The following is a 15,281-nucleotide window of genomic DNA, read 5'->3' as shown; positions in this document are numbered from 1 at the left end:
GTGAACACAAATTCACTGTCTTGTTTTCTATGTTACTTTAAATGATGATACTTCCGAGCTGCACTGGAAGTGGTGGATGTGGGTTCACATCTACAGGATCTCTTGTTTTTATCACATATAAGCAGGCTTTTTCCACTGAGGCTAGGGGAAAAAGTTGAAGGGGGAGAAGTTTCAAGGGAACATTAAGTGGGGCTTCTTCACACAGAGAGTGGTGGGAGTGTGGAATGAGCTGCCAGATGAAGTGGTAAATGTCGGCTCAGTTTTAACATTTAAGAAAAACTTGGACAGGTACATGGATGAGAGGGGTATGGAGGGATATGGGCCGGGTGCAGGTCAATGGGACTAGGCAGGAAAATGGTTCAGCAGAGCCAAGAAGTGCCAAAAGGCCTGTTTCTGTGCTGTAACGTTCTATGGTTCTATAACCTCCTTACCGACAGTGATGGAACTGAACACAGGTCGCTGGTGCTGTAATAGCGTTACACGAACTGCTGAACTACCCTGCTGCCTCTTCACAGCTAGTACTTTTTTCAAAATCTTGTTCAGCTGTTGAAAATGTCTAATACTGGGAAGCATGTGTTTGACAGGGAAAGTTCAAAGGGCATGTTTCTTTACACAGAAAACGGTGGGCACATGGAATACGTTGCCTGGGGTGGAGGTACAGAGGGATACATTAAAGCCATTTAAGAGACTGGTAGATAAGCACATGAATATGCAGAGGATGTAGAGATGTAGACCATATGCAGGCAGAGGGTGTCAGCAGCTTAATTAAATTGGCACAACGTAGTGCGCTGAAGGGTCTGCCCTATGCTGAAATTTCATGTTGCTTTCATCTTGCTGCCCAACATTTAGATGGAAAACGGGGAGTCTAGGACCAGAGGGCACAGACTCAGAATAGAAGGATGTCCCTTTAGAACAGAGATGTGGAGGAATTTCTTTAGCCAGAAGGTAGTTAATCTGTGGAATTCATTGCCACAGATGACTGTCAAGGCTAAGTCACTGGGTATATTTAAAGTAGAAGTTGGTAGGGTTTTGATTAGTAAGAATGACGAAGGTTATGGGAAAATGCTGGAGGATGAAGTTGAGAAAGAAAATACATCAGCCATGATGGAATGGTAGAGAAAACTCAATGGGCTGAATGTCTTAATTCTGCTCCTATTTCTTATGGTCCACTCTGACGTGTTCAATGCAATGCCTAATAATCTAAAAATAAAATCTGTTCCGTCAAGTTTACCACACACCACTGGTCCTGATAATGATATATATACACAGCAATCAGTAATCATAAACTGAAATCCTGCGGACATGTTTGGTTTCAATTTAGATTCGATTTCAGATCAGCACGGATCAAAATGAAATGTCACTGCTTGCCCAATGAGGCTCAAGTTAATTTGAATTTTAGCCTAATGAATCACTTTATTATGGTCCTCAAGGAAATCTCAGGAGTGTTTTATACTTCTGTCACCAATTTAGAGTGTTTGTATGTTGCTGACTTATTTTAATAATGCAACATTACCAGCAAATCAATCATGTGGACCAGTAATGTTGAAGTGAAGCTATAGGATATACACTCAGCGGCCAATTTATTAGGTACACCTGTAAACCTGCCCATTAAAGCAAATATCTAATCAGCCAATCATGTGGCAGCATCTCAATACATAAAAGCATGCAAACATGGTCAAGAAGCTTCAATGCACAGGATCAAAAGTAGCTGCAGAGGGTTGTAGACAAAGTTAGTTCTATCATTGGCACTTGGCACTGTCCTCCCCACACCTTCAAAAGTCAGTCCTCAGGAATGTGGTAGCCATCATTAAGTGCTCTTCCCATGGAGAATATGCCTTCTTCTCATTGCTACCCTTGAGGTGGATGTACAAGAGCTTGAGGACCCACACTCAATGCTTTAGGAATAGCTTCTTCTCCGCCCCACCATCAGACTTATAGGACGTGAAATACTACAGCTTAGAACAGGCCCTTCAGCCCACATATTATGTTAACCTTATAACTTTCTCTAGGATCAATCTACACACAAAATCCTAGAGAACTCAGCAGGCCAAGCCGCATCTATGGAAAAGAGTACAGTTGACTTTTGGGTGGGACTCTTCAGCAGAAGAAAAACTGAGATGAGAGTAGATTTAAATGGTGGTGGGGGGGGGGGAGTTGGAGAAGGAGAAACACAAGGTGATAGGTGAAACCAGGAGGGGGAGGGGTGAGGTAAAGAGCTGAAAATTTGATTGGTGGAAGAGATACAGGGCTGAAGAAGAGGGAATCTAATAGGAGAGGACAGAAGGCCATGGAGAAAGAAAAAGGGAAGGGGGTGATAGGCAGGTAAGGAGATAAGGAGAGAGCAGAAAAAATGGGAAGGGAGAATGATTTTGTGGAGGCATGGGGGCATTTCTGCAAGTTTGATAAATCAATGTTGGCATGCATTATCACTAATTTCTCAACCTTCTGGTAATGCCCCCATCCCTCTCTTTCTCCATTCCCTGTTCCCTTTCCCCTGTCTCACCTTATCTCCTTACATGCCCATCATCTCACTCTAGTGCTCCTCCTCCTTTCCTTTCTTCTATGGCCCACTGAGTTCATCCAGCATTTTGTGTGTGTTGCTTGGATTTCCTGCATTTGCAGATCTTTATTTGATTATGCAAAGATCAATCTAACCTTTCCCTTCTACAGAGACCTCCAGTTTGCTGTCATCCATGTGTCTATCTAAGAGTTTCCTAAATGTCCCTAATGTATCTGCCCCATCACCAAAACTGGTAGGATATTCTACACACCCACCACTCCCAGTTTCAAAATACTTTTGTCCAATCACCTCACAATAATGACCTTAGTATTAAGCATTTCCATCCTGGGATAAAGTCTCTGGTTATCAGCTCAGTCTAGGCCTCTTATCACCGTGTGCGCCTCTATCAAGTCACTTTTCATCCTCTTTCACTCCAAAGAGAAAAGCCCTACCTCGCTCAGCCTATCCTTATAAAACATACTCTCTAGTCCTGGTAAATCTGCTCTGCACCCTCTCTAAAGCTTTTACATCCTTTGTATAATGAAGTGACAATTTCTGAGTAGTCTATGAGCCCATAAACACTACCACACTATTTTGCTGCCTTTTGCACTATTTATTACTGTTTTATAAATTTTTTGTAACATATAGTACTTTTTTTATGTATTGCACTGTACTGCAACCCCAAAACGACAAATTTCATGACATATGTCAGTGGTTATAGGCCCGATTCTGATCAGGAAGTAGACAGCAATGTGTAGTTGCTATGATATTGTGACTGAGAAAGAATTGCTACTCCACTAGTCTTCCAAACAGTAATTGCAGGCTACATTGAGTGAGACAGAGCTGCAGTGCCATTGTTTCCCTGCTCAAAGGAAACACCACAACTGTTTTCTTGCATCTAGTCACTCCCCGCTAGTAAAGCCCAGTCTCAGGAGTACAGCAAGTCTCTTGTTGCTCCCACTTGTTTTATCGTCTTGCATTAATTTCTGTCGCACCCCAGCAAGAATTGACAGGATGTCAGAGGATAAGTGACATCAGGCTGCTGTTCTATCACATCTAAAATCAACTGCATCTGAAACCCAACAGAGCTCAAACGATTATTTATTGATCATCTGCCCATCATTGCTGGTTACATGCTCCAGATATTCATACCTCATTAAAGTCCACAAAATGTCAACCTTGTCATCCTGAAAATAAAGCCATTCTCGGTGGTATATTGTTACTGAACTTCGATCGTTTGAAGGAAAAACATTTTATTTAGATTTTAAACAATTTTTCTGTGTTAAGAAAATAACATGAAAGCTTAACTTGATTTTCATATTGATTCACATAGCACAAAGCACAGAAATTGGCTCTTTGGCCCATCTCGTCCATGCCAAGTGGTTATTCTGGCTAGTTTCATCAACCCGTACCATAGCTAATTATAACCCTCCAATCCATGTAGCTATCCAAACTATTGTTGACTGCAACAATCGAACCCACCTCCACCAATTCCACAAGCAAACACGAGGAAATCTGCAGATGCTGGAAATTCAAGCAACACACACAAAATGCTGGTGGAAGGGTCTTGGCCTGAAACGTCGACAGTGCTTCTCCTTATAGATGCTGCCTGTTGTGTTCCACCAGCATCTTGTGTGCATTGTCCTCCAGTTCCACACTTGCTCCGACTTGTTCCACACTCACACTACCCTCTAAGTTTCCTTTTATGTACTGTACTACCATTCCCCTGAAGTTTCTGATAAGCTGGTAGAATGCTCCTCAGTTTAAACAGGTCCCTGGTGACTGAGTTTCTTCTTTGAAAGGGGTATCCAATTATCTCACACACTTCTTCCTTTCCCATAGCCCTGCAATTTCTTTCCACCTTTATCTATTTAATTACCTTACCTTCATTTTCCCCAGACATTTACACAGTCTCCAACAACGTACTGTTGTTGTGGCTTTTGGCAACTATGGTGGTACACCATGGCCCAGGCGGTATCTGTGGTGGGAACCTTTAGAATTTTCTCTATTTCTGCATAAATATGACCTAAAACATGTTCAGATATTCATATGTCCTAAAGCTAGATAATGAGAAAACAATTGAATAAATTACACAAAAACTATTATACTTGTTTATTTATTTATTGAGAAATATTACATGTATTTATTGGAAGAAGTATGTGCACCTTTGCTTTCAGTCCCCTTGTACAGAAATAACTTCAACAAAACGTTTCCAGTGACTGTTGATCAGTCCTGCACATCGGCTTGGCTGAATTTTAGGCCGATCTTCCTTACAAAACTGCTTCAACTGGGATGTTGGTGGGCTTCCTTACGTGATCTGCTTGCTTCAGGTCCTCCCACAACATTTCTATAGGATTAAGGTCAGGACTTTGACTTGGCCATTCCAAAACATGAAATTTCCTCTGCTTTAACCATTCTTTGGTAAACTAACTTGTGTGTTTAAGGTCGTTGTCTTGCTGCATGACCCACTTTCTCTTGAGCTTCAGTTCACCGACAGTTCCCTGACAGTTTCCTGTAGAGTTTGCGGGTACAATTCAGAATACACAGTTCCATCAATGATGGCAAGCCATCCTGGTCCCAAGGCAGTAAAGCAGGCTCGAACCGTGACACTGCCACCACCCTGTTTCACAGATGGGATGAGGATCTTATGATGGAATGCAGAATTTGCTTTTCACCCAACATTCTGCTTCTCATTTAAGCCAAAATGTTCTATTTTGGACTCATCCATCCACAGCACATTCTTCCAATACCATTCTGGCTTATTCACATGGTCTTTAGCAAACTTTAGACAGGCAGCCATGTATTTCTTGGAGAGCAGCAGCTTTCACCTTGCAACCCTGCCATGCACATCATTGTTGTTCAATTTGCCTGATGGTAGACTCGTGAACACTGACATGAGCCAATGCAAGAGAGACCTGTAGCTCTTTAAATGATACCCTGGGGTTCTTCGTGACCTCCTGGAATATTACACGCCATGCTCTTGAAGTGCTGTTGAAATGTTGACCATTACTGGGGAGCATAACAGCGGTACTGAATTTCCTCCATTGTACACCATCTGCCTAACTGTGGATTGGTGGAGCCCAAACCTTTTAAGAAAAGGTTTTAATGGTTTTATATCCTTTTCTGGCTTGGTGAGCATCAACAACTTTTCCCCTCAGAAAACTCCTTTGATCGAGGCATGGAACACTTCTGAAAAACTGTGTGGTGAAGACCCAGTTTTAAGTTTTTTAAATAGGACAGGGCCCGCCACACTCACACCTGACTGTAATCCCATTGATTGAAACACCTGACTCTAATTTCCCCTTTAAATAAACTGATAATCCTAGAGGTTCACATATTTTTTCCATCAAATACATGTAATACTGAATCATTTTTCTCAATAAATAAATGAGCAAGTATAATATTTTTGTGATATTTATTTAATTGGGTTTTCTTTATCTAGCTTTAGGACTTGCATGAAGATCTGATCACATTTTAGGTCATATTTATGCAGAAATAGAAAAAAATTCTGAAGGGTTCACAGACTTTCTAGCACCACTATATATATACTTCAGTATAACAACCAAGAAAAAGTAGATTAGCTTTATTTGTTACATGTATATCTAAGCATAAAGTGAAACACATTGTTTGCATCGATGACCGGCACAGTCCAATGATGTGCTGGGGGCAGCCCACAAGTATTGCCATGCCTCCAGCCCACAACCTACTATCCCTAACCTGCATGGTTTTGGAACGTGGGAGGAAACTGGAGCACCTGGAGGAAACTCACACTGTCACAGCCCATAGAGTTTGTTTCAAGATCCTCTCCCAAACCCATGACCTTTCTGGAGACAAAAAGTGATGGCAGATGCTAGAATCTGAAGCAAAAAATTTGCATCTGCGGTACACCATGGCCCAGGCGGTATCTGTGGTGGGAAATGGGTAGTTAATCCTTCAGGCCTTGCAGATCTCAACCAAGTCTATTGTGATTGGGAAGATCTGAGATGCTGATTGTCCTTTATCCCCCAAAGTTACTGCCTGACCTGTTGAGTTCCTCCTGCAGCTTGCTTTTTTGCTCCATTAAGTTTACAGCCCAGAAACACTTGGCAGCAGGTATATGGGAAATTCAGAATATAAACAGAAAAATATATAGTAAGAGGAGTCCTCCTTGCTTCTCGCCTCAGTTGCTAACCTGTACCTCCCAGCTTCACATTTCATTCTCCCCCTGCCATCCACGTTCCTCCTCCCTCATGTGGCTTCACCTATCACTTTCTAGTTTGTACTGCATTCCTTCCCCCCAGCTTCTTACTCTGACTTTTTCCCTCTTCCTTTCCACTCTTGATGAGGGGACCCAGTCCAAAAAGTAGACTCTTTATTCTTCTCCTAGATTCTGCCTGACCTGCTGAGTTCCTCAGGCATTTTGCTTGTGTTGCTCTGGATTTGCAACATCTGCAGCTTCTCTCGTGTTGATGATGGCTGACTTGGTGATCAGTTTAAATCTGCAATCCCCACACTATCCTTTCACCATCTTGCTTATGGACTATCTACCACTGCCTTACATATTCAAAGATTCTGTTCCCATCTTCCCATGAGGAAGAAAATTCCACAGACTCCCAGTTTAACCTGTTTTGCATTGCCAGTCCCTTATTTGAACCCCCAGTTCTATATTCTCCCAAGAGGAATCTTCATTTTTATGCCCACCTTGTTAAGATCCCATCCATGTACTCATTAAAGCTACCCTCAAATATTGAAATCGAGCCTACATCCGCCACTTCAGCTGGCAGCTTGTTCCACATTCTTACCAGCCTTTGGATGAAAATGTTCCCCTTCATATTCCCCCTTATGTTTAACATTTCAGCTTTCACTCTTAACCCATGACCTCCAGCTCTAGTCTCCAACCTCAGGTGAAAATGCCTGCTTGCATTTACCCTATCTAAGTACCTTATAATTTTGTTACTAGCAGTACAGTACAGTACAGGAACAGGCCCTTCAGCCCATGATATTTTGCTGAATCTATTAGGTTAGTGGCTTCTAATCCCTTCTGCCTGCACATGGCCCATTCCTTCCATTCTCTGCAAATTCTTGTGCCTATCTACGAGTCTCTCAAATGTTTCTATTATATCTGTCTCCACCACCACCCCTGGCAGTATGTTCCAGGCACCCATCACTCGCTTTGCCTGAGATATCTTTCAATGTTCTCCCTCTCATTCTAAACATAATCCTCTGGTAATAGACATATAGATCTCTGTTACCTACATGATCTATACCTCTCATGATTCTGTACACCTGTTATCAGGTCCTTCAGCTCCCCTCTGACTTTCCCCTTCGTCAGTAAAGCATAATTTCAAGTTCAAGTTCAAGTTTTTTTTTGTCATTCTACTGTACACATTCAAGCGAAACAATGTTCCTCTGGACCAAGGTGCACAGGACCTGTAACTCGCACACATACTGTAACAGTTAAAGTGAAGTACCACAAATAAATGAAGAAATAATGAGCTGCGTATGGAATACAAGTTAAAAAGTAAACAGTATAAGGATACTGGTGTTTCATACGCGATGAGAGCTGGGTGGCAGCAGGGGCTTCAGTAGTCCTACAGCCTGAGGGAAGAAGCTGTGTTCTCTGCCTAACAGTTCTTGTCCTAATGATATGGTACCTCCTGTCCGATGGTCAGGGTCAAAGAGATTGTTGGACAGATGGGAGGCATCGTTGACAATGATAAGGGCCCTGCGTAAGCACTGCTCCTGACAAACATCCCAAGTGGGTGGAAGAGAGAACTTGATGTTCTCTCTGCAGTCCTCACAATCCTTGGTAACCACAGTACAGTTAATTACAGGTCCATGACTGACTGCTGGAGAGGCTTTGACTTTGCAATACACTCCGAAAGTCGTTTTGGATGTTTGTGGCTGTGTTCACTTAGGAGAAAATTCTGCAGTGCCCTGGCCCTGTTTGCCTAAGCTCTGTGGAAATAAATGGACTTGGTATGCAGAATGTTACTCTTTGCATTATGTTATTTCTCTGATTGTTTCCATTTATCCTGATAGCAGTTCCTTTATCTGAAGCAGAATTCATTGGTTTGATCTTCATAGGGGCTAACTTATACTTTAACAAGAGAATAAAAATGCTGTGATCACAGAGTCCATGTTGGGTCAGTGACTTGCATCTCTCTGATAGTTGTAGTTCAGGAGACCAGCACTGATCCCAGAACGGTATTTAGCCTGACAATCCTGTGTGGTACTGAGTTAACACATTCCGTTTTTGGATGAGTCATTAGATTCTGCCTTTGTGTCTCCTTCTAGGTAATAGGAATTTGAAAGCTTGGTCTTCTGCCTCTGCAGGGCAGATCTCTTAAGGAAAAGCAGCTTTAAACTTTTTTTCCTTAGGCAGTCTGATTGACTAACAGTAAAATTATTCTGAAAAGCAGTTCTTTGATATTAGACCATCATTAAAAATATAGAAACCCAAAGCCTGTGTTGGCTTTATTTTAACTGGTATAATCCACAAGGTGTAAAGCTGGGGAGGGTTGGATAAATTGATGGTCGGAGATTGTGACAACTGTATCAAGCATTTTTGATACCTAAACCTGTGAGAAAAGCAATTATGCCCAGATTGGGCCAGCACAGCAGTGTAACAGCTAGTGTAACACTATATACAGCACCAGCAAACTGGGGTTCAATTCCTGCGTCTGTCTAGAAGAAGTTTGTATGTTTTCCCTGTGATTGACTGGGTTTCCTCCCACATTCCAAAGATGTATGGGTTAGTAGGTTAATTAGTTACATGGGTGTAATTGTGTGGTATTGGCAAAGCCTGTTATAGTGTTGTATCTAAAATTCAAAATGCTAGCAAAACACGGCTTCAATGGAGAGAAATAAGCAGTGATGTTCCGCCCCAAGACTTGAGAGAAAAGGGGCAGAAGCCAAAATGAGAAGGGAAAGGAACGTAGTCTGGCAGGTGATAAGTGAGGCTGGGTGAGCGGAAAGGTGTGTGAGTGGGGGAGTGAAAAGCTAGAAGGTGATAGGTGGAAAAGGTAAAGGACTGAAAAAGAAGCAGTCTAGCAAGAGTGGACAGTGGACCATGGAAGAAAGGGGAGAAGGAGGAAGCTAGGGAAAGGTGAAGGAAAGGTGAGGGGGAAGAGAAGTGGTGAGAGAGTAAGTGGAAAGAGAAATGGAAAAAGAGATTTGGAAATGAGTAATTACCAGAAGCTGGAAAAATCAATGTTCAAGCCATCAGGCTGGAGGCTACCCAGGTGGAATATAAAGTGTTGCTCCTCCACCCTGATTTTCATAATCTACAGAATCTCTTGTCATTATGTTTGGCCACATTGATTAATTTTGTAAAGAAGCTGCTCAGATTAGGATATGTAGATAAGGTTAGGGTGTATGTTTACAGCATGAGTCTGCCTCTGAAATATTATTGGTTTTATCTATGTAATTTTAGCGTTGAACTCAGTCATAATGCTTGAGTTGTAAAAAATACAGGTCCAGGGAGACTTGTGTATCCTTATATCTACTGCAGAGTTCATTTAAGATTCTGAGAGTACAGCATTCACTTTGCAGTAGACATGCATGTTTAATAAACCATTTCCCCTTGTATGGGATATGCACAGATGAAAAATAATCCCACACAAAAGACAAAAAGGTGAAATCCTTTAGTCTTCATGCGGCCTATTCAGTCATCTCCAGTAATCAGTTATTGAATTGCAAGGAAAAAAAGACATTTGCAGCAGCCCCTCATGCACCTAGTATCAGAATGACGTTGTGATCAATTCGATATGCCTGTGTTGCTGCTACAACTAAGTATCTCATTGCACCTGTGCATACATGTACATGTGCCTGACAGTAAACTTGACTGTCAGTTTGATTTTGGAGTTATAGTTCCACTGTATCATGCCTATGTTATACTGAAAAATATTTGTTTATGCATTAAGTGAGTTTCCTGTGAGTTTCATAGAACAGCACAGCACAGAAACAGGTCATTGTTGTGCCAATCACCTAAAAAGCAAATCAAAAATATCCCAACACCAAGCCCTCCGACATACACAATGTTAATGTTTGATTGTCACTAACAAATCATCAAGAGTCATTGAATCCCACAGTGTAGAAGCAAGCACTTCAGCACATCCAGTCCATGCTGACCCAACAGATTACATCCTCTAAACCCCTTTCATCTACATTCCTATCCAAACTTCTCTTTCATGTTACAATTGAATCTGTATCTATCATTTCCACTTGCAGCTTGTTCCATTTTTGCACCATCTTCTAAGTGAAGGTGCTTCTTCTCAGATTCCCATTGAATATTTCGCTTTTCACCCTAAACCTATGACCTCTAGTTCTAGTCTCAGCCAACATAGGAGGAAAAAGCCTGTACGTATCCACTCTATCTACACCCCACGTAATTTTGTATGCCTCTCTAAGATCTGGGCTTGTCTAAGTGCAATGGTAATATGCAATTGCCAACAATACCTGGACAGCTAAACACCAAGGATCTGCATTTGAAATTCAACCAAGATTGAAGTAGTGTGTTATGTTGAAAAGAATAAAGGGGTTTCAGTGCTTTTCAAGGAACTGTAGTAGATCTGGGAGCACAGCTATATATATCACTATTAATTTAGATAGAGCAATAACAAAGGACGTGAATGTCTGATCAGGAATAAAAGGAATATGACACAGGTATAGACATCTGAGATCAAGAAAGTCTCTTGAGGAATGTAGTGTGTCTAGGGGAGAACTTTAAAAAGGAATTGGAAGGGTGCAAAGTGGTCATGAAACATCCTTGGCGAGCAAGAGTAAAGAATTGGAGTTGAAATAGGTTTATTATTGTCTCATGTTACCAAGATACAGTGCTGTCTTGCACACTGCTCATACAGATCAGGTCATTGTGGTGGAACAAGATAAAGCACTAGTAGAGTGTAGAATAAAGTGTAACAGCTACAGAAAAGGTGCAGTGCAAGTAAACAAGAAGGTGCAAGCTCTTCATGAGGTAGATTGTGAGGTCAGGAGTCCCATTTATTGTACTAGGGGATTCTTATATACAGCAGTATAGAAGTTGTCCTTGAGCCTGGTGGAACGTGCTTTTAGGCTTTTGTATCTTCTGCCCGATTGAAGACGGGAGAAGAGAAAACTAAAAATAAATTACTGATGCAAAATTGTGTGTCTGTAGCAAACCTGGTAAGCAACAGGCTAATTTACTGCAAAGAAAATTTGTGGGTCAATTATCTCAAGCTCATATGTTTTTCTGTGATTATTGTTTGGAAATACTGAATCCCCTAGATGGAGAGAGTCCTCATGTCCTTGAATAGAATAAATTGCGGGTCCAGATTGATACAACTATTGCATGTGTGGGAAGAGATTACTTATTTTGAATGGAAGGTTACTAAATAGTTGTTGTTTATAGACTACCAGATAACTAATATGGCCTTCAATTATACTGTCCTCTATAATGTCCACTCTTCTATCTTCAATCAAATCTTCCTCAATTTCTCTCTTTTTGACATTTATGCTTCTGTGAAATTATTTTTTTCTTGATTTATTACAGTAAAATTCTACATGTTCAATTATGTCACTATTTATGATACTATTGTTAAAAAGTATTAAGTTTAGAAACAGGAATAAGGCATTTGAGCTCTCAAAACTTTCCTACTAATTAACTAACTCGTGACTAATCTTAACATCAATTCCATTTTCCTGCTGATGTTTCATCTCCATATAGATCCCTGTCCACAATTGCAGTTCTTCAATATCAAATTCCTTTAATGTTTTAGCCTCAATTAGTTACCTCTCATTCCTCTGAACTCAATACATGTTGATATGACGTTCCTCACATTTTATCCCACAGAGCCCTGGTATTTACACAAAAGAAATAATTGCTTAATTGATGAGAAAAAGAATTGATTTCTTCTTGGCATTTTAAATTGTATCCAAAACCCATATTTTGTGGAGCAAATAGTCAATAGCTTCAGAAGCATCCACCAATCCATACATAGGATATTAGCCTTAAATCTCAAGTAATAAATATTTTGATTTCTTCCTGCTCTGCAAGATATGATTGTTTATTATATATGCAATTCTCAGAGGCACTCCTGTAACCAATCACGCCCCCCCTTTACATTGGCTGCACAACAGTGGAAACCGCAAGTAGTTTCAAGCTCCTGGGAGTGTGCGTCACACACAACCCCTCATGGTCCCAGGACATATCCTACACAGCTAAGAAAGCTGATCGATGCCTCTACTTTCTGAGGAGGCTGACGAGAGATGTGCTATGCACATCCATACTCATGTCATTCCACAGATGAACAGTAGAGTGCATCCTAACAAGGCACATCACTGCACGGTACGGTAATGGCACTGGGGCAGGCAGGAAGTCTCTACAATGGGCGGTCCAAACAGCCTAAGTCATCACTGGCACCAGCCTACCTACCATTTAGCACATAGATACAGAAAGGTGCTGGCACATAGCCAGTAACAGCATGAAGGATCCCACACACCCTGCTCATGGACTGTTTATTTCACTCCCATCATGGAAGATGCTACAGTATGTAGCTACCACCAGACTCAAAAACAGATACTTTCCCCAAGCAGTAAGGCTGATCAACACTTCCACCCACTAACTCCGCCATTACTTTATTAATTCCCATCAGTCACATTATGTGTCACTTTATGGACACAATCAATCTACATACATAAACCATCTTATGTATTTATATTTATTTTGTTCTTGATCTTTTGTGTTTTTTTGTGCTACATTGGATCTGCAGAAACAAGTCTTTCATTCTCCTTACACTTGTCGATAGGAAGTAACATTAACCAATCTTGAAGCTTAAACTGTGAATTGAATGGAGTGATTATTAATGTGGTTATATTGGAGTGGTCCACACCTGAATTTATTTTCCTTCCCCTACTTACAGGCCTTCACGGGAAATTCCAACGCAGACACTGTAGTGCACCACAAGCTGCAAAACCCAATCAAAGCCAGATTCCTTCGTTTCATTCCTCTGGACTGGAATCCCAATGGAAGAATCGGAATGCGGGTTGAACTTTACGGCTGCTCATACAGTAAGTATTGAGCTTTGAAACCAAGTGGTTGTACATTGGCATCGGCAAAGGCACTTTAGCAATCATAGGCTCAAGTTGCCTGGTATTCACTAAGTGAATGGAGCTCCAGAGTAATAAGACCATAAGACATAGGAACAAAATTGGGACATTTTGCCCATCAAGTCTGCTCCACCTTTCTATCATGGCTGTCCATTATCCCTTTCAATCCTATTCTCTTGCCTTCTCCCCGTAATCTCTGACACCATGACTAAACAGGAAACTATCAACCTCTGCTTTAAATATACTCAATGACTTGGCTTCATTAGCTGTTTGTGCATTGAATTCCACAGATTCAGTACCCTCTGACTAAAGAAATTCCTCCACATTTTTGTTCAAAATGGCCATTCTTCTAATCTAAGGCTGCTCCTTCTGGTCCTAGACTCATCCACTATAGGAAATATCCTCTCCACATCCACTCTATCTGGGCCTTTCTTTATTCGATAGGTCTCCCCCATCATTCTTCTAAACCGGGGGTTCCCAACCTGGGTCCATAGACCCCCTGGTTAATGGTAGAGTTCCATGGCATAAAACAGATTAGTAACTCCTGTTCTAAACTTGAGCAAGTACAGGCCCAGAGCTATAAAGTGCTTATCATATGTTAACGCCTTCCTTCCTGGAATCATCCTCGTGAATCTCCTCTGGAATGTCTCCAATGCCAGCGTAACAACTTAATTTGAAGTAGTGAGTAAGAAGCAGGTGTTGTAAGAAGCAAGTAAGAAGCAAGAGCTATTTGAAAAGAGCAAGTCTTAATGGAAGTGAATCATGATTTGAAGTATCGAGTGAGAGAGAGACATCACTGTAAAGTGGGAGCCATTGAAAAAGAACAGGTCTCAACAGGAGTGAGTTATGATTTGAAGTAGAGACTGAGAGAGAGACATCATTGTTAAGCGGGAGCCATTTGAAAAGGACAGGTCTGAACGGGAGTAAGTTTTATTTGAGCCCATGAAAAGAAGGGAGGTGTAAGTGGAGCAGCCACTTTTGGAGTAGATCAGTGTTGGCATAGAAGTCTTTCGCGAGATCAGACAGAGAGGTTCTAAACAAGTTTCCAGTAAGTTTTTTCTCCTCTCTTCTGTCATCAGTACATGGCTAGCGTGCTGATAATGGGTGCTGAGTTAATGGTTTGCTCTTGGTGTGAAACAGCCAATCTCCCTGATAAATACATCTGCATGAAGTACATCAAGTTGCAGCTTCTTATAAACCTTGTTAAGGAACTAGAGCTGCAGTTCGATGACAGCTGTTATGGGAGAACGAGGATGAACGATAGATAGGAGCTACAGGGAGGTATTCACATAAGTTGCAAGAGGCAGGTACCTGGATGATTGTCGGGAAACAGACAGGCCAGTGCAGTGTATCTCCTTGGCCCTTTCCCTCAATAATAAGTATACCATTTTGGATACTGTTGAGGGGGATGACATAATAGGCGGGAACCACAGTCTTCAGGTCCATGGCACTAAGATGGGATCTGTGGCTCAGAATGCAATTGGAGAGAAGAATAATGCAATCGTGATAGGCGACTATATAGTTAGAGGAGCAGACAGGAGATTCTGTGGATGTCGAAAAGACACCCAGGTGGTATTTTGCCTCTCAGGTGCCAGGGTCAGCAATATCTCAGATTTGGTCTACAGCATTCTAAAGGAGCTGTTATGAGATGCTTCGAGTCCTGACGAAGGGTCTCGGCCTGAAATGTCGACAGAGATTCTCCTTATAGATGCTG

The 15,281-nt window shown here is 41.5% G+C and overlaps 1 protein-coding gene across 1 annotated transcript in view; it reads left to right on the top strand.

The window, feature by feature from the left end:
• The window catches only part of LOC132394766 (contactin-associated protein-like 5), a 1,222,641-nt gene that overhangs the window by 344,756 nt on the left and 862,604 nt on the right, over window positions 1-15,281 (top strand). Inside the window, exon 4 of the mRNA XM_059971174.1 lies at window positions 13,381-13,528. Coding sequence (XP_059827157.1) covers window positions 13,381-13,528 — 148 coding nt within the window. The remainder of the gene's footprint in view (window positions 1-13,380; window positions 13,529-15,281) is intronic.

Source organism: Hypanus sabinus, chromosome 5, assembly GCF_030144855.1.
Source record: "Hypanus sabinus isolate sHypSab1 chromosome 5, sHypSab1.hap1, whole genome shotgun sequence".
Classification (NCBI taxonomy): domain Eukaryota; kingdom Metazoa; phylum Chordata; class Chondrichthyes; order Myliobatiformes; family Dasyatidae; genus Hypanus; species Hypanus sabinus.
The sequence above is the reverse complement of the archived record's forward strand: the minus strand, read 5'-3'. Positions and strand labels throughout refer to the sequence as shown.